General features: G+C 42.8%; 1 protein-coding gene across 5 annotated transcripts in view; it reads left to right on the forward strand.

Moving 5' to 3' along the window:
• dnah6 (dynein axonemal heavy chain 6) overlaps window positions 1-17,210 on the forward strand; it is a 64,720-nt gene that overhangs the window by 732 nt on the left and 46,778 nt on the right. For all 5 annotated transcript variants that reach the window (XM_087139662.1, XM_022234995.2, XM_022234997.2 and 2 more), the window contains exons 2-20: window positions 1,120-1,384; window positions 1,702-1,914; window positions 2,458-2,708; window positions 4,141-4,408; window positions 5,055-5,189; window positions 5,717-5,846; window positions 6,268-6,409; window positions 7,500-7,662; window positions 7,942-8,189; window positions 8,827-8,935; window positions 10,625-10,745; window positions 11,271-11,422; window positions 11,693-11,845; window positions 12,455-12,706; window positions 13,166-13,294; window positions 13,962-14,075; window positions 14,775-14,918; window positions 15,647-15,859; window positions 16,585-16,902. In XM_087139662.1, the coding sequence (XP_086995788.1) occupies window positions 1,142-1,384; window positions 1,702-1,914; window positions 2,458-2,708; window positions 4,141-4,408; window positions 5,055-5,189; window positions 5,717-5,846; window positions 6,268-6,409; window positions 7,500-7,662; window positions 7,942-8,189; window positions 8,827-8,935; window positions 10,625-10,745; window positions 11,271-11,422; window positions 11,693-11,845; window positions 12,455-12,706; window positions 13,166-13,294; window positions 13,962-14,075; window positions 14,775-14,918; window positions 15,647-15,859; window positions 16,585-16,902 (3,498 nt within the window). In that variant the 5' untranslated portion in view covers window positions 1,120-1,141. The remainder of the gene's footprint in view (window positions 1-1,119; window positions 1,385-1,701; window positions 1,915-2,457; window positions 2,709-4,140; window positions 4,409-5,054; window positions 5,190-5,716; window positions 5,847-6,267; window positions 6,410-7,499; window positions 7,663-7,941; window positions 8,190-8,826; window positions 8,936-10,624; window positions 10,746-11,270; window positions 11,423-11,692; window positions 11,846-12,454; window positions 12,707-13,165; window positions 13,295-13,961; window positions 14,076-14,774; window positions 14,919-15,646; window positions 15,860-16,584; window positions 16,903-17,210) is intronic.

Here is a 17,210-nt window from a genome sequence, read left to right on the forward strand (position 1 = left end):
GGTCAATCCTAACATTTTGATTGCACCACACAGTGCTGATGTAATATAAGGGAGCACTTCTCTTTACTGTGTTTACTTGTTTACGTAATCTGAAAGTTAATTTATTGGCGAAGCTTTTGAGTCAACTCATACATGTACCTTGGCCAACTTATTCTCGTAGTTGACATAACGTCACTATACGGGCCTTTAACATGAAGCAAAGGGGAAAATTTACCATTTGTGGTATTCAATAATGAACAGAATTTCCAGATGTCCGACCATGAGAATACTTCAGCCAGCTCATACATGTACCTTGGCCAGCTCGTACCCCAGATAACTCTCATACATATTAGACAACTTGTCCCTTCAGTGTAGACAACTTGTACCTACCTTCCACAACAAGAGTGCTATTGAAATTCATTTTTATGTCACATGTATTTTCGTATTTAACTTCTTTGATCTGACATCTCCCAACAATGAAGTTACTGTTTTAAACATTGTCTCCTGTTTGTTCTTCCCAGGTGTCTGATTTCTGGATCTAGTGGATATAAGAATCATTGATCTCTGAAACTCATGCATGTTAGATGGTCCCTTTTTCTGATTATACGTATTTGTGGGTTTACGAAAATATGCAGGGAAACTCTTCTGCCAAAATGTATATTTTGAAGATACATTTAAATACATGTTTTTCCATTCAAGAGTTTTTAAGAAAAGTTTTTTTTCTTTATCAATGATCTGTCCTTCAAAGTTCATTTTGCTTTCTATCTCTAGGGCAAGGGATGATGTACAAACAGAAAAATATGTTTAAAAACTTTCTGTTTTCTTCCATGTGTCCCTTTTCAACTTTTTATGCTAAAGATTAAAACAGACATCATGGTTTTTAAACAGTTTTTTCAGGGTGGAAATCCTTATAGTGATTGGGATCCCTATATGAAATGGCACTTTATGTACACAAATTTGTATAATGATGGTATAAGTTGACTTGAGCATAGCATCACAAGTTGTCTTAATTGAGGGTACGACTTGGTCAAGGTACGAGTTGGTGTAACATTATTGAGAAGGAATGAGTTGTCCAAGGCAAGAGTTGGCCTGCTTCCGAGTACAATTACATGTATAACATATTGTGTATTCTTTTTTTAGATCCGTCCAAGTGCAAGAAGCCATGTCACAGCAAATGAACAGCACAGCTGCCCACCAGCACAGTGCCAATGCAAGCCTGAATGGCAGCATGAATGGCCATTCCTTTGGGCTTCCGGGAGTCGACCAGGAGCAGCTCAAGAGCCGGCTGTACTCCTACGCTCCAAAACAGGTCCCGGAAAACACCAAGGCTCTTAAGTTCAAGCGGATAACTCCAGCGCAGAAAATTACAAGGTCAAAACCCACAGCTACCAAGTTGGAACCACTGGTAAGTTTTTTTGTAGTCCAATTTTTAGGAAAAGATTTTGATGATTTTGTTTCATAACAAAAATGAACGGGGGTTGTTAAGATCACTGGGTAAACTTGTTTTATGTACACAATTATAATAATAATAATGGTCCTTATATACATGTAGCGCAGATAGATCAGAATTTTAATTCCTGAATGGGAACAATCCAATATGAAGAAAAGTTAGCAAAATCATAAAGATATACCGTACTTTTATAAAAAGATCTGTGCCCAATAAGCTTTTGGTCAAAGAATTGTCAGAGCAAATTTTAATCTTAACCCCCCATTCCATTGCAGCCTGGCCTAGCCAGGTTCCAGGAATGCAACCAGCCTGAGTATATCCGGCGAAAAGCTGCCGAGGAACAGGCAGCCAGGGGGCTGGTTGTGAGTAAATCCCTGGGGGAGCCGGATGAAAAGAAGCCCCGACGGCCTGGGTCTGTGGAACCACTGGAGAGACCCCCCAGCGCCACGCCCCTACCGGAGCTTCCGGATGAACTCAAGCAGAAACAGGTACTGATATCAAACTTGGGTGTGGATTTTCTTGTGTTATCCAACACTCAAGCTTTTTTTAGGAAAAGAGACCAAGCGAAAAAATTGACAAGAAATGAGAAGTTGCAACCTGCAGAATGCTGCACCAGTTTTCTTGTATGCGAGAACAAATTGGTCAGTTACTTCTAACTGCTCTGCATAACTGCACACACAATACAGTTCCATTCAAATGGCTTTAATAGAACCTTTTTCTTTTAAATAGACATTTGAACCAAAGTGTGATCTGACTAAGTGTCTTTTGTGGGGTTGTTCTGATTGATGTTTATATATATATATGTAGACAGTAAATAGAGCTTTGAATTCATTTATTTGCTGAGTCCAAACTCTGCCCGTCAGTGGGACCATTTCTATAGTTTCCATGGATGAGAATTTCATAACAGTCATGGGGTAGAAATGGACTATGAGCAAGAGCTAGCTCAGGGGGTTTCAGGTCTTTTCCTGGCAATCATGCAAGGACTGTGGTATTGCACAGATGGTGAGCGTCATAATTTCCTCTAACCGCAGAGTTCTTTTGCCGGAGGACCCCTCCGATCCCCGACCCCACCCAAGGAGCCCAAGCCGGCCAGCCCCCGGCAGGGGCATGCCCGGGCCACCACGGTCAACCTCCCAGTCTTACAGGGCCCGGAGGAGTTGGAAGGGCTGCGGGACATCAGCGAGATCATCCGCAATGTTAGGGAGAGACCCAAGCTAGGATTCCTGTACATGTCCCCTGCAGTGCCCAAGGCCTCTGTGCTGTATCACCCATACAATCTCAAGTAAGTCACGAAAAGAAATCAAATGATCATAAACAGGAAATAAGTGCCCCTGTTGGAATGCATCTTTTTTTTGTTTTTACTAAGTAATTCATTTGAAACAATAGAATATATTAGCACAAATTTTAATTTTGTTATAATCATCAGTGACTTTTAACAAGTTGGCCTACATTCTTTCAATGGGATTTAAGACAATTTAGTTTAAAATATCCAAAAACATAAATATAAGATACCTCACACAGATTACTAGTTCTATCCCATGGTGCCTAACTTGATACTGAAAGCTATGCTTGGTAGCATTGGTCATGGGAATGATAGGCAGATATCATCAGGCCCTTAGGATGCTCCAAACTATTTGGTCAGACTTATCTCAATCAGAGACCTGAGCCAAAACTTGACCAAATCTGTCCCACACTGAATGTGACCAGAGACCACGACCTCATAGCACACACCTCCTCTGAACATCATATTGTCATTGAACTAAAATATGAGCTGTTCTTCAACATCTGTGCTTTTATACAACTTTTGTAGCAAGACTACCAAGCCCATTGCCAAAGGACCCCCAACCCCTTCGAGTAGCTGCCCCTCCCCCCATCTGCCTAAACCATAAGCATCAGATTATCTATTACTCTTGTGATGTGACCCCTTAGCTGGTAACTAGGCCATTGATAGCAAGTATAAGGAGTCACGTTCTTACTTATGGAGAGCTCAGATAAATGCAAAAGGGGAAGCAAAATTTACTGGAACACCACAGCATGGTACGGAAAACTTCAAAGGCATACTTGGGAATATACATGTATTTTAAAATCTTAGTATAGGAACCACTTTTACTGAGGTGTTGGAAAACATTTGTAATTACTAGTTAGTTAAGCAGTAAACATTGGATCTTGTCACAAGCATGCCTGCTGACTTGTGTAAATTGAACAATCCTCCATTTTCTGCAGATAACAGACAAAACAAAGAATTTAAAAAGTAATTAATTTCAGATGATTTCCTCAAATCTTTGGTTTTGAGTTATTATGATTTGCTACTCTGTGAAATCATACACGATACGTGAGACTTTGAAAGCATTCATGCTTGTGTAGAGACGTGGAAATATAAACCTGCAGACTAGATACATTCTAAACAAGTCTTACTTGAATCTGGAATATCAAATCTTAAACTGAAAGTCAAAAATCGCTCAGCAAACGTTTGTAAATACCCAGTATCAAGCATTCAGGCTCTAAACATAAAAATGAATATCTTTACATCAAAATTCAACTAAATCCTGTGTAAAAAAATAAAAAATGTCATCTTTCTAATTAAACTCCTACATTCACTATACCAATATGTATAAATACATGTATATGTATATCAAATATCCAGCTGAGAATGGAAGGCAATTCATCAAATATGAAAGCATAGATTACGCATTTTTGTTGGATCGTCTACACAGAATCGTCAACCACAACGGCATCAGCCACAGTGACTACTACACCATCAGTCGCAAGGGGGTGACTCACATGCAGCCCAACGAGACGGTCTTCACTGACCTTGACCGGTGGGAGCAGGAGTACCGGTATTACACGCGGCTGGTCCGGATCCCGACCTTTGCCCTCTTCCGTAAGTGGAAGGCCTTCACCACCTGGCGCAAGAACGTCTCCTCGCGCAAGGTCGCCAGCTGCAAGAAGCAGCTGCAGGAGAACCTGTTTATCGTCAACCCGGTGAGTGGTGACTGGCTCGTGTTGGGCAACCCTCTTCCTACATACAGATCATTAGCCCTGCCCTCTTCATTCACTAAGCAGAGGGCCCAAAATAGCTGATTGCCGCCTGTGCCATGTTTATAGCTGTTTTTTCAATTTGGTCATTTTTGCTAAAGGGTCAGTGAAACATTGCTTGATGCATTTTTTCTTTGTAGCTTTGTTTTCAAATATTAAATTAAGGTCAGTGATTTACTTATAATACAAAAGCTGTCCAGGTGTGTTTCAGCTCTATTAAACCAAACAGATATTTTGTTGGGGTTATTTTGCAACTCTATGGTTGGTTTCATGGAATGTTTAATTAACGGTTGGTTTTACAGAATGTTTAATTAAGAAATGTTATCATTGGATTCTTCAACATCCTTGATATTTTACATGTGAAGATTTCAGATATGAAATGGAAATTTATTCAAGATGACAGCTTTGTGGTAATTGATTTTGAACAAAACTTTGAAAATTTCCAAATCCTCCCAAGTGTTTTTACTTGTCATGTAACCTGTAGTGCTTTATCGTTGTGTTCTTTCTACATGGCTGTCTTTTTTAACCAGGTTTTGGGAAATGATTGGTTGGTAACATCTCGTCCCTCTGTCTCTGTGGGTTTTTTTCACAGTCTCTGCGGCCGGCCCTTCTGAATGTGCGCGAGATGTGCTACCGCATCAGTGACATGGGTCTGTGTAAGGTTGAGAAAGGACGTACGTACACGCTGGCGGACTTCAGCGTGGCACAGTTTGCACAGCTGAATGAGGTAAGAACTAACATGCTTGCCACAGAAGATCACTTGGGAAACTTACAATATTGTTCCCAATGTATTTGTTATGCCTAGGAGAGTCAGTATGTTAATCCTAACAGTCGCAAATCCTCCGATTTCAATATGATTTTACATTCACCCGTGGGGGTAAGGGTTAAACCAATTGTTTAATATTGCTTTACTGTGCTCTAGTTGCAGTTTTTAGAAAATTTTAGCCCAATTCTAATTACTGTTACAATACCAAATAATAAAACTTCTTCGTGATATAAACACTCAAACTACATAGTCTTAGAATATTATCCAGAGTTTGATGTTTTAATCTCTTTAAGTTTCAGTTCAAACTCCAGTTGTTTCAACCAAAGCAAAAACTTTAAAAAAGTTCAGAGACCTCATTGGTACTCAGATGCCAATTTTTTCTCAAAGTCTCAATCTTCAGCCATGCTGATTTTGTTTTGGAATCCTGCTTTTTATGGAGTGACGGACTCCTGCATTGAGGACACTGGTATAAATGTTGTTTGCTGCAGGTTGCTGGCAGGCTGGCTGAATTCCGTGAGCTGGTGAAGGAAGTGGTCCGTAGTGCCTGTCGCACGGCCCTGCTGGAAGCCGGCTTCACCCCTGATGACTACTTCCTGGATGCAGAAAGCCCTGGAGGAGGTACGAAATGATGAAAAGAGAGACAAACAAACAGACTTTCTGATATCATTGGCATTCTCGTACATTCATATTTATCTGGCAAGGGACAAGCTTTGATTGTCTCACAATTTATCTATGACAATTGGCTACTTTAAATGACAATTTTCCTTGTAGTTTTTCTGAACATCCAAGCAGTGTTTTCTCGAAAAAAATTATGGTGACTGGCAATTTCTGTGAATCGGTCTCTCACTGAACCTCAAGAGTTCTCTTGAGACAGGTGTTTATCACCTCAGCAGAACTGCGCCAGTCTTATGCCAAAACTTGTGCAGACATGGAGTTTTCCGTTGTTACGTCGCCATAGCAATGAAGGAAACTGAGAAGCGAAAGGCTGCACAAATAGTCAGCTCACGATTGTCTGACTATTTTTGGTTGTGTTTCCCAGAGGAGGGAGGTCCACCAGGCACTGCAGCCTCCAGCTACCTGATGCAGAGCAACTTCGACATGGACATCTACGGAGATGCGCCGGACAAGATGACCTACACGGAGCAGGCCAACAAGCGCAGTCACTGCAGACGCCTGACATGGTAGGTTCGGGGTAATTGAAGACTCGGTTAACCACTTCGGACCGGGGCATTTTTCAACGTTGAGGATGCTGGGCCGGCATGACTATCATTTTTTCTGTTTTCAAAATCCTTCAACAATTCATCATTCCATTTAACAGTCGTTTATAGCCGAACGGAGTAATCTTCAGGCACTACTCTAAGTTGACAGGTGACCTTCATTGACACCCGAATATTTCAGCCAGGCCTGCAGCCTTGTAAACAGAGCCCAGATTGTGCGGTGTCACACAGCTGTCTTTTGTTCACGAACCTGGCTCAGTGCACTGCTGACCTCTTTTCAATAGGGGCCAGATTAGCATGCAGCGGTGCTGTGTGGCTCATCGCTGCGGTGGTGGAGAGCTTTTGTCCCCGGTGGTAATCCGCTTGCTCTAAATACCCCAAACCCTGGTATACGGTTTCAAAATAATGCTGGATTATCACCACTTTTGAGGGCGAAAAATTCCGGTCATGCCCAGCAGCCTGGTCTTTTGTTCGGAGTACGGTCTTTTGTTACAGGGCCCTGTTTCCTTTGTCCGAGTTCGGAGACCCCGGCCACACATATAAACCATACGGCTCCGATCCCGGAGTCCCCGGCTGGTAGTGGTTAATCAACTCGATGAACTCAGCTCTGGTTACTCTCTGGTTAATAATACTTGGATAAAAATTACAGATCACAAGAAAGACAGATAAAGCTATACTCCTCAGCAACCTTATCAGAATGGGGAGTCAGTTTGGTGTAGTGGTTCTTTCCTCATCTTTCACCTCTGTAGCCCTTGTTCAATTCCTGGCTTGGTCGACGTGTGGGTTGGGTTTTCAGTCCCTACCTGATTCCATGGGTTTTTAACCAGCATATTCCTCTGGGGTTTTCCTCCCAACGCTAAAATTGTAAGTGTTTCTCATTGTCACCTCTTCACGGTTTCTTCCGACTCATGTGCTACAGTACATGGGATGCTTTGAAAAATCCTTGTTTCATAACCAGAAATCCTTAATAATAATAATGACAATTGCTTGGGAAGACCATTTAGGATTTGTGCTCATGACTTATCAGTTTTAACTGCGGCCTGTTTTCTTGTAGTTTCATCCGATTAGCAGACTACCTGATAGTGAACACCATGCACGTGCTGGCCGTCAACTCGGTCACCACCTTGCTGAACTACTTGAAGGAGCAACTGCAGAACACGCCCTCTCTGGCCCAGATACAAGGCAAGGAGGAGAAGACAGAAGAGACTGAAGACAAGGTAGGAGAAGGAGCAATGCCAGGGAGGGCCCAGGACGTTGGCTCCAAATTTGGTTCCAAGTGGCCAATTTTGTGGAGCTCTTAAGTAGAGAAACTTCCTGAACGCATGAAACATTTGCTAATAGCAAAAATAGTTCACCAGCCAAAAGTCAGGTGATGTATTAGCTGCTTGTAAGCGGTTCTCTGCACCGACGTCGGCTTAGCCAGTAAACTTGCTGAGTGCTTTTCTCAGCTCCGTGAAACTTACGGTCTTCAATCTGTTTCTCGTTCCTGCGAGCAGGGGACCACTACCCTGGCTGCTGCGTCACTGGCCGGCACCAACACCGTGGGTTTCCAGGACGATGCCGTAGACCACTCCCTGACCCCTCTCTTCCTGACAGAATTTGTCCTGGAGCCCAACCAGATCCTCTTCTCGCCGGACCTGGACGAGTACCAGGACGGCATAGCCGAGGTCATCACCGAGTTCCAGAACTGCGTCCTGGGTGTGGTTAACTTGGTCCCTGACAACTACTTTGATGCTTTCACAAGGTAGGAGCATTGGTGCTATTTAATCAGTGTCTCTGTGCACAGTTGGACAATCACTTAGATCAAGTTTACCTTAAAAGATGATGTCTTAAAATTCATCATATCTGTTGATAAACTGAATGACCTTTCTTTTTTTAAACATATCTAAAAAACAAATTATAAAGTTACAGAAGGTGGGACAGTCTTAATTGTACATTTCTGGCTTTGCATTGTGAAAATGGCCCATTTGATTTTGTTAAAATGAGTTCAAGCCTGAAAACAATTCGAACCATGAAGTTTGTTTCAGAGCATTATTTTAGTCTGTACTTTAGTCTGAGTATTCTCATATTTTTAATGTGGATGTTTGCATTTTAAGAGAAAATTGCAGTTGAATCAAACAGTTGGTTTTACCCAAGCACATTGGAGATTTTTCTAAGCTTGTTTTATAAAAAAAAAACACCTGGATTTTCATACCTGTGTCAAACAGTAAAGCATTATGTTCATGTTCCATGTACCAAAGCGTCTCATAACAAAGCAAGATCTAGTATCACTTCCCACTTTATCAGATAATCAACTTGAATAGGTCAATCCCATTACAACTGGCCCATCAGCGAGTCTCATTAGCAGGCACTTCGTGTATGTTCTTTGTTTGCTTACGCAGACCGATCATCAACGGCAAGTTTGAAGAGAAGACTGCCGGAGACGGTCCGAGTCTCACCGCCATGTTTGAAGATGACAAGCATCTGCACGGTGTCATACAGAGCCTCAGGGTCAGTCGTGCATTATTTTTGTTGGTGTTGATCCCTTTTTTCAAATGGAAGTTGCCAAGGAATTACTGATAAAGTTTTAGCTGCAAAGTTGGATATAATGAGTGGGTACAGACCGAAGAAATGTTGACTCTATGCCTCAGTCAATGGTAAAAGCGCATTCTTGCTTTTGAAGGATATTCGTTTTATACTCCTCCCACTCTCGCATAAAGATTTTACCAGTTGTACACATTCTGATGAAAATTGGTCACCTGTCATTCCCATTGCGCCAATCAAGTGCATGCAAAGTCTCCTTCATTGGTTCCTGTGAGCAGACCATTCGCCACCATGTACAGTTCCTGCAGGGACTTAGGTTCAAGGGTAGATCCTGTTTTTCCACAACAAGTTCACAGCAGACTCAAACTTGTATTGTTTACTTTAGTCACTTTTGCTGTTACTACAATGTGCGTGCTTTAAAGGGCATTGTCCAAACTTAAAGGATCAGTATGGTTATTAAGCACATATTTGCATCAGAATATTTCTTACTAAGCAGATTTCATACTGTAGAATTGTGCAGTGCCAAAGTGTGCAAGCATTATCTTGTGCTCATCAGCATGGACAGGAATGTATAAACCATGCCCTAAAATTTTTCTCTAATCTCATCTCACAATCCTGTTGTTTGCAAAACCATTAGAGAACTATTTTGGAAGTTAAACAATCTTTGGTTTTACCTAGTACATGCCCTGGTAAACCCAAACCTCGAGGTAAACCTTGATTTACCACCACTTTAATCTAGCAGTCTCCTCTTTAACTTGACCGCAGCTGGATTTGGAAAGAGTTGGTGTATCCCCATAGATATTAAGTAGATTAGAATTTGTTTGTTCATGGTTTAATGCCATTAGTGTTGTCTTTGGTAATTTTTGATAAGCATGTATGTTGAAAAGGATGGCTTATCTATACCCTCATGCATCATGAACCCCTCCAACACTGATCAAAATCAGCTTGCTTGAAAGAATGGCACCAGCCTGAGGAGGTTCTTGTTGTGGCTGTTCAATGTCTCATCAATGCTCGTACGTTGGCATTTCTAATTGGCAAGAGGATATTTGGTAATTTTTTTTCCGCAAAATTCACAACACACACATATGACTCGTAGTGTTGCTTTTTTGCTGGGCAGAAGATAAAATTTAACTGCCAACACATTTTTGTAAACGAATTTTGTCTTAAGTTGGTTTTCAAACATGGAAATAGAAAAAGAGGAAAAACCCATTTTTTTGCCTGAGAAGTTTTGTTTCCTTTTTTACAAGTTGTAGTTGTAAGTTTTTCATGGAGCATCAAAGTGCTTTTTTGAGCGTGGGCATCTGAAGCAACTTCTCAAATTAACTATACTCAGTAACCAACTTTTAACCTGAAAGTCTTGATATTTTTCCATCTACGTTTAGCAAATGTGGGAAAACAGTTTTTTCCTAGAAGACAGAACAGTGATCATCCCCCTGCTGGCTTGAGTCCATATTTGTGTCACTAAGCAGGACACATTATCACAATGGAGATGCATAGCACAATTGGCATATCTCGCAAAGACAGACTGTATACAGTGGAAGGTCAAATGATTCTACAAGTAATTTAATCAGCATTGCAACTTGTAATGCCATCATGTGACTTGAGCAACGAATCATATTTTCACAATTTAGAGAGTTACTTTTACTTATTTGACAGGATTGCATCACTAAAGCATTTGAAGCAGCCAGCCAGTACGGAGACACATTTGAGCCATTCCGAGAATTCTACCGTGAGAACGAGAGCTTGGATGTGGAAGCCATGAGAGAGCTGGAACATGGTAAGCAGAACTATTATATCCAGTACAATCTCTGCCGTCCAATTTACACACATTTGGGCTCATGTGTTCCTGAGCATATTTTTCGTATCTAAGCTGTACATTGGCATTTACATTGAGAGAATGAGCCTTTTAGTGCTGTAGGGGCCTTTAGGTCACATGTTGATAGTCGTTTACTTTATAAACAGTAGCGGACAGTTGGAGATCAGTCATTGCAAAGCTGTTTATAAAGTTCAGTGATTCACCTCCTGTTTGTCAAAACCACCCCAGCAAATTGTGCTTATGTTTTTTGCTTCTTACTTGTGTGAGTTTAATGACTCATGTTGCGAAAATCCCAAAAGGGTTTTAAAAAGTTTTTGATGGCCTTGAGGAACTGATATGTGTATTTTTCCAAAGATAATCCCTTTCCTCTTTGCAAAGACACCTTGTAAGTTTTTGACAAGTTGAAGGATTGTCGAGTACCAGTGTGGCCTCAAATCCCACGTCTGTCAGTATTGTTTGTTCTATTTCTTTGTCTTGTGTTGTCAGATGTGGAGTTCTTTTCTGAGGCCTTGGAGAGGTACAACAGACAGCACGCTGGTGCCGAGGCAATTGCCCTGAGGCGCTCCATCGGGATGTTGATGGTAGACGCTGTGAAGATGAGGAACAAACTCATCCCGTCACCGCTGAGATGTCTCGATGTGAGTACCAATAACTATAAAAACTGTCCATACAATTTAAAATATTCTCGAAGGAACTTAAAGCTCAGTTACTATGAGCAAATCTGTGTTCTGTTTTCACCAGACAAAATTTGTCTTTACTCAAAAAATTACTGTCTTGCGCAGCTTAGTAAAATTTGGCACAGATCATCAAGAATTTGCCACTTATTTTCAGTCCTTTTTTTTGAAACCTCAGTGTGAAGAGCAACCTGATTTTATAACACCCAATTTATTGTGGACCATCTCTTTTAGGTCATCCATGATATGCTGCCTAAACTGGCCAAGCGACGCGTGGATAAGCTGATCGCGGAGGCCCAAGATGCTCAGTACAAGCTGGAGATCATTCCCAGCACCACCAAAGAGTTTGTGGAGGCCCTGACCTTCCTGGATGAGATACAGGAAAGGGTGAGTTGGCCGCCTGTCCCTGTGGTCCACGCCAGTGTGATGTGATAGCTTGAAGTCACCCACAACGGTTACTCTTTTGCCAAAGCCACAGAAAGTGTTTTTGCACGTGGTCAAATATCATGTAATTATCACTGGATTGGTTCGAAAGAAACATGTAAGCATTTCTAGTATATGACTGAGAGTAACCAGTAAGAAGTCTGAGTCTGATGCAGTTGAGTGTGGCTTTGTGTGTAAAATGCTCACCTTTCGTGACCTTGGTCCTTGGTTCGATTTTTGGACTTTGTCATATGTGAGCAGAGCTGTTAGCTCACTCCGGTTCCATGAGGGTTTTTTTAGGTTCCCTGGTTGTCCTCCCTCCACATCAATCAACACATACAATCTCAGGCTGCGCTCTGTGGGCAGATGTGGGCCTTTTTGTCGGATGCCGGAGGTACCCTCTTAGATGTTTGTGATTTGACCATAGTCCATTTGATTTTACACTGAATTTGAACATGTACTGTAGGAGTTCGCGCCAAATGAATACGTTCATGGACATATTGTGGACTTGAAGGCAATACCGCTATCAGATTTGTACCCAGCTGAATCCAATCAATTGTTTCTCCCTCCCAGATTGATCCCCTGGAGGCAGAAGCGCTGGTCATCAAGGACATGTACGACCTGGTGGACCAGTACCACGTCCCCACTCCGCCCGAGGACTTTGCCGTCTACCAGACCCTGTCCCCCTCGGTCATCGCCGTCCGCAACGCCATTGACAAGGCGGTGGGAGAGCGCGACGCCAACGTGGACAAGTTCTGCAACCATCTGGACAAGGACATCGCCGAGCTGAACAAGGACGTCAAGAGTATCAAGCAGGAATCACAGGTAGGCTTTAAACAGTGATGCCAGTATAAGTGGCCTTGTTTAGCATTTGTACTTGGGCCAACAATAGTATGAATAAGCAGGCCCCATTTCACTTCACTGCTTAAACACACGATGTTTGTGCCCACAGAGCCTTGGTCTATATCACAGAGACTGTTAAGCAGTAAAGTTCAGTGAAAGAAAGCTCAACCCCAGAAGAAAAATTCACCTAAATCAGTGATGCGATAATACAGATCTTCATGTGGGTTCAGCTTCTGGCATGCATATACCATGAAACAAGCGTGAGCATTCGTTTCTGCTGTAGCGTAGATCAACAACTGGAATTGGAAACCTTCACTGCATGGGCACAATCATTTTTTTATCTTACCCAGCCAACACTTGTACCGTGCTAACATTACGGCATATTGCAGTGGCTCTTCGAAGACTGGTCAACTCGTGATTTGTTTGTCTTTTCTCTGCCAGAACCCAATGATCCTCGATGTCAACGCCGATCAGCTCAAGGTCACGGCTCTCCTCAACAAGTTGGGTGGTAGACTGGAGCAGCTGCAGAAGACGGCCTTCCTTTACAAGTCCTATCAGAAGAACTTCAAGGTAAAAACATCTGCAGCCAGTTTTAAAGTTCTTGTAAGTCGATAGTGCGCACAGTGTATTCAGTCCAAGCGGGAACAAGAGGACAAGTTTTCACAATAGCAACAGCGGTCCCTTTGGTGGGAAGTCACTGAAGTTCATGCGTCTTGAAGGGGGATGTGCTGAGCACACGGGTCTAACTTCTGTTTGAATGTACGGTCTTTGCGTGCATGTGGAGTACGTGCATGAGCCCGGCTGAAAACTGCTCACCAGGTGATAGTGGATAGGAATATTCAACAATTGCAGTAATGCCCTGTTTAGGAAAAAAACACAAAGTCGCTTATTGGAATTAGTAATTGAAGTTTAACATTACCATTAAGCTTAGTTTGAAACTAAGTTAGCTTGCTAGTGGCAGGAGATGATAAACAGCTTCAGATTAATTTAAAAGTTTATCAAATGTTTGACTTGCAAATGCAACTATCACAATAGGCTGTTTACCACTTCCATTTAACCAAGTCTTGGACCTCGCACCATGACAGCATCATGCTAGGTGCTTGCATTTTTTCATTTTTTGGTTCGGAATCTCCTTTTTCTGTGAGACTGCCCCGGCGTAGGACCACTGTCTACAGAGAGTGTAAGATATTGACAATGAGCAGCTCCCATTTGATGCGACTGTTGTGAATTTGTTTAGGTGGAAGTCTTCAAGTACGAGGAGTTGGAGGAGACGCACGCTGAGCTGAAGTTGAAGCAGCTACTGTGGCAGTCGCTGGAGGAATGGGACCAAATCGCCGCGCAGTGGACCGAGGTTGGTTAGAGATTCTACGAGATGCCACGAACACCAAAGGCAACTCTGGGTTTGAGCCAATGATTCTGAACTAGTGACGTGTTGTAGTCGTCTGACTTCACGGTTTACTTTCTTTACAAAGACCACTTTATCCACAATCATATACATGTGGCTGCTCTTAGAGGGCACAAAATATCTCTTGCACAAGGACAAATATTAAAAGCTGATTTCCAGATGTGGTTGATCATGTAGTTTGGACATCAAGATTTGTTCACACTGCGGTTGTCATGGACCAGTCTCAACTAACTGGAAGATGTTCAGTGTTGTAGTTGAGACCATCACAAGACCAGACACAAGCCCAGACACAAGCCCATGCACAATACCAGACACAAGACCATGCACAAGACCAGTCACAAGTAACGGGGTGAACAATGACAAAGGAATGCTTTTGTTGCAGTTCATTTGTATAGATTGTGGCCTTGATTCAGACTGGAGGTCTTGGGTTGGTCTTGTGTTGGTCTTGTGTTGGTCTTGTGTTGGTCTTGTGTTGGTCTTGTGTGGTCATTTGAAGGTCTTAAGTGGTCTCGACAACAAGACCAAAAATGTTGCAGTGAAAGAGTTTTATGAAGTTTTGAAGCTTTCCGCACAAATGTGTCTGATAAAAAAAGTAGTGTTAGAAGACTCTTTCAATGCTTTTGACGAGTTTTCTCCTTTTCTCAGTGTGAATTCGACAGTCTGGACCCTGAAGAATTGTCTGCAACAGTCGCCCGATATGCCAAGTCTGTCCATCAGCTTGAAAAGGGACTGCCACCCAACCACGTCGTCCCCAAGCTGAAGGAGAGAGTCGAGGGAATGAGAGAGAAGGTAGGGTAGGCCTGGTATTGTGGTCCAGCAAGCGCTGTCAAGGCCCATCATTACCTGATACTGAACGTGTGATTCACCTTGTAACTGTGCATTCTTATACCAGGAATGATTGTTTATGAGTGCAGAGTTAAGAGTACTTCAGGAGATGTACAGAGTGTACCATTCCACATGGTGAATTCAACATGCCATCTGTAACTCCAGTTTAATATTCATTTGTTCAAATGCCTTGATAAATCCTCCTTGTGTACAAACTGCTGCCTCTCCATTTCTCTGAGTCTGGTGTAAAATTGTGATAAGCTGCCTCATTCCTAAGCACTTGATGCTTCTATAGATGTTCCTAGATTAGTCCAGCCAAATTAAGCTCACGTGCATTTGACTGAAAGTTGAACCATAGATAACCATACTTTCTGATTGTGCTTGTTACTGGTTTCCATATGTACTACCCTTTCTGTAGTAATATCTACTTTAAACTTACAGTGCATGTATAACTGATGAAGTAAACAATTAGATCTCACTTGAAGATCAGTTTGGTTTTGTGCACAGTCTGTTGAAAATTTCCAGTACCTGAACCATTGTGTGCGCTCAGTGTGCCGTTCACTTGTAGTGTACTTGGAACCAACTTGACATTTCTCCAGAGTTTCCAAAGTGGCTGTAGACGACCAAAGCTGTTACTTACTCCTCTCAATGCATCACTTGATTGGCATTTGGTCTATTCTATTCCCCTCCAGTTGCCGGTGATCACCAACCTGCGCAACCCCTCCCTGAAACCCCGCCACTGGGAGACCATCGAGAGCATCCTGGAATTCAGCCTCAAATCGGAGGAGGAGCCCCTGAGCCTGGGCTTGCTGACCAAGCTGGATGCCTTCAGTCACACCGAGGAAATCGAGGAGGTGTCTGGCCAGGCCTCCAGTGAGGCTGCCCTGGAGACCCTGCTGAAGAAGGTAAAGGTTGTTTAATATCCCTGTGTATCGATGAATCAGGATCCACCAAAAAAAAAAAGGGCCGAAGAAGGACTTTGATGAAAAGCAGAAATGTTAAATTCAGTGTGTTCTGTTCCCTGCTGCCTTCACATTTAAGCTTTGTGTTGTTCAAAATCTTAAAGTTTGCCATTTCTTTGAGAGCTGAATAGGACTTTCAAAGAGGAATGTAATACAGGGGTATTTGGTAAAATAGGATTTTAATAGGTGGATAATAATGTGCTGAAATAAGTTTCGAGATTTGGTTTAAAACCTGTATTTGGTCTGATACAGACTATGGCCCAAGTCAAAGGTGAGGGATGTTATTTACAACCAGACTTCCTGACGGTATTATTAAAACATCTCATCTAAAACTGAGCGCACTAATACTTCTATTCATGCTTTTTTCTGTCCAAAGTCAAAACAAGTTCGGAATTTACAAATTGCTAACAGTTTTGTGCTACCATTTTGTTTCATGTCTTGTGAGACCCACTCGGCCTAGACCATGGTATTTGCCTTGGATATGTAGTGCTATTAAACCTCTTCATATGAAGATCACTGCATGATGTGGCTCAGAGCGTAGCGGTGCTTCAGAGTGTTCTTTTTGCGGTTTGAACCCAACCACGCAATGGCCTTTTGACCAGTAGGAACAGTCAAACTGTCCCTGGTGTTGATGAGTGACCGATTGAAATGTCAAACGGAATTAATAGGTGGAAGATGCCTGGAAGACCACCGAGTTTGTGGTGCTCCCCCACCGCGACTCCAAGGACGTCTTCATCCTGGGTGGCACCGACGAGATCCAGGTGCTGCTGGATGACAGCCAGGTCAACATCTCCACCATCGCCAGCTCCCGGCACGTGGGGCCTATCAAGACCCGGGTGGAGGAGTGGGTGCGCAACCTCAGCCTCTTCGGTGAGACGCTGGACGAGTGGCTGACCTGCCAGCGCAACTGGCTGTACCTGGAGAGCATCTTCAGTGCCCCGGACATCCAGCGTCAGCTCCCGGCCGAGGCCAAGATGTTCATGCAGGTAAGGACCCCCTTTCTCTTGCACTGCGCCCTGGTTGTGGTTCGGCCCTACCAGTGGTCGATAAGCCTTGACTGGCCGTCAGCACAAACGCAAAAACAGTAATTCCTAAAGTGTTTCAAATATCACATCAGCGCGACAGACAGAGGGGAAGCGGCCATATTAGGCCAGTTAATTCTCTAAGAGAGACATGGTGCATCTGAAGTATTGGGTGAGGTATCTGGGTGCAGATTTGAATCATTATTTCTTAGCGTGTACATGAGTCAACTTGTAAGTCCTTGTACTGCCCCAAACCATCTGAGCACTCCATG

Source organism: Acanthaster planci, linkage group LG08 (genome assembly GCF_054643075.1).
Source record: "Acanthaster planci isolate LZ-2023a linkage group LG08, COTS_SCS, whole genome shotgun sequence".
NCBI lineage: Eukaryota > Metazoa > Echinodermata > Asteroidea > Valvatida > Acanthasteridae > Acanthaster > Acanthaster planci.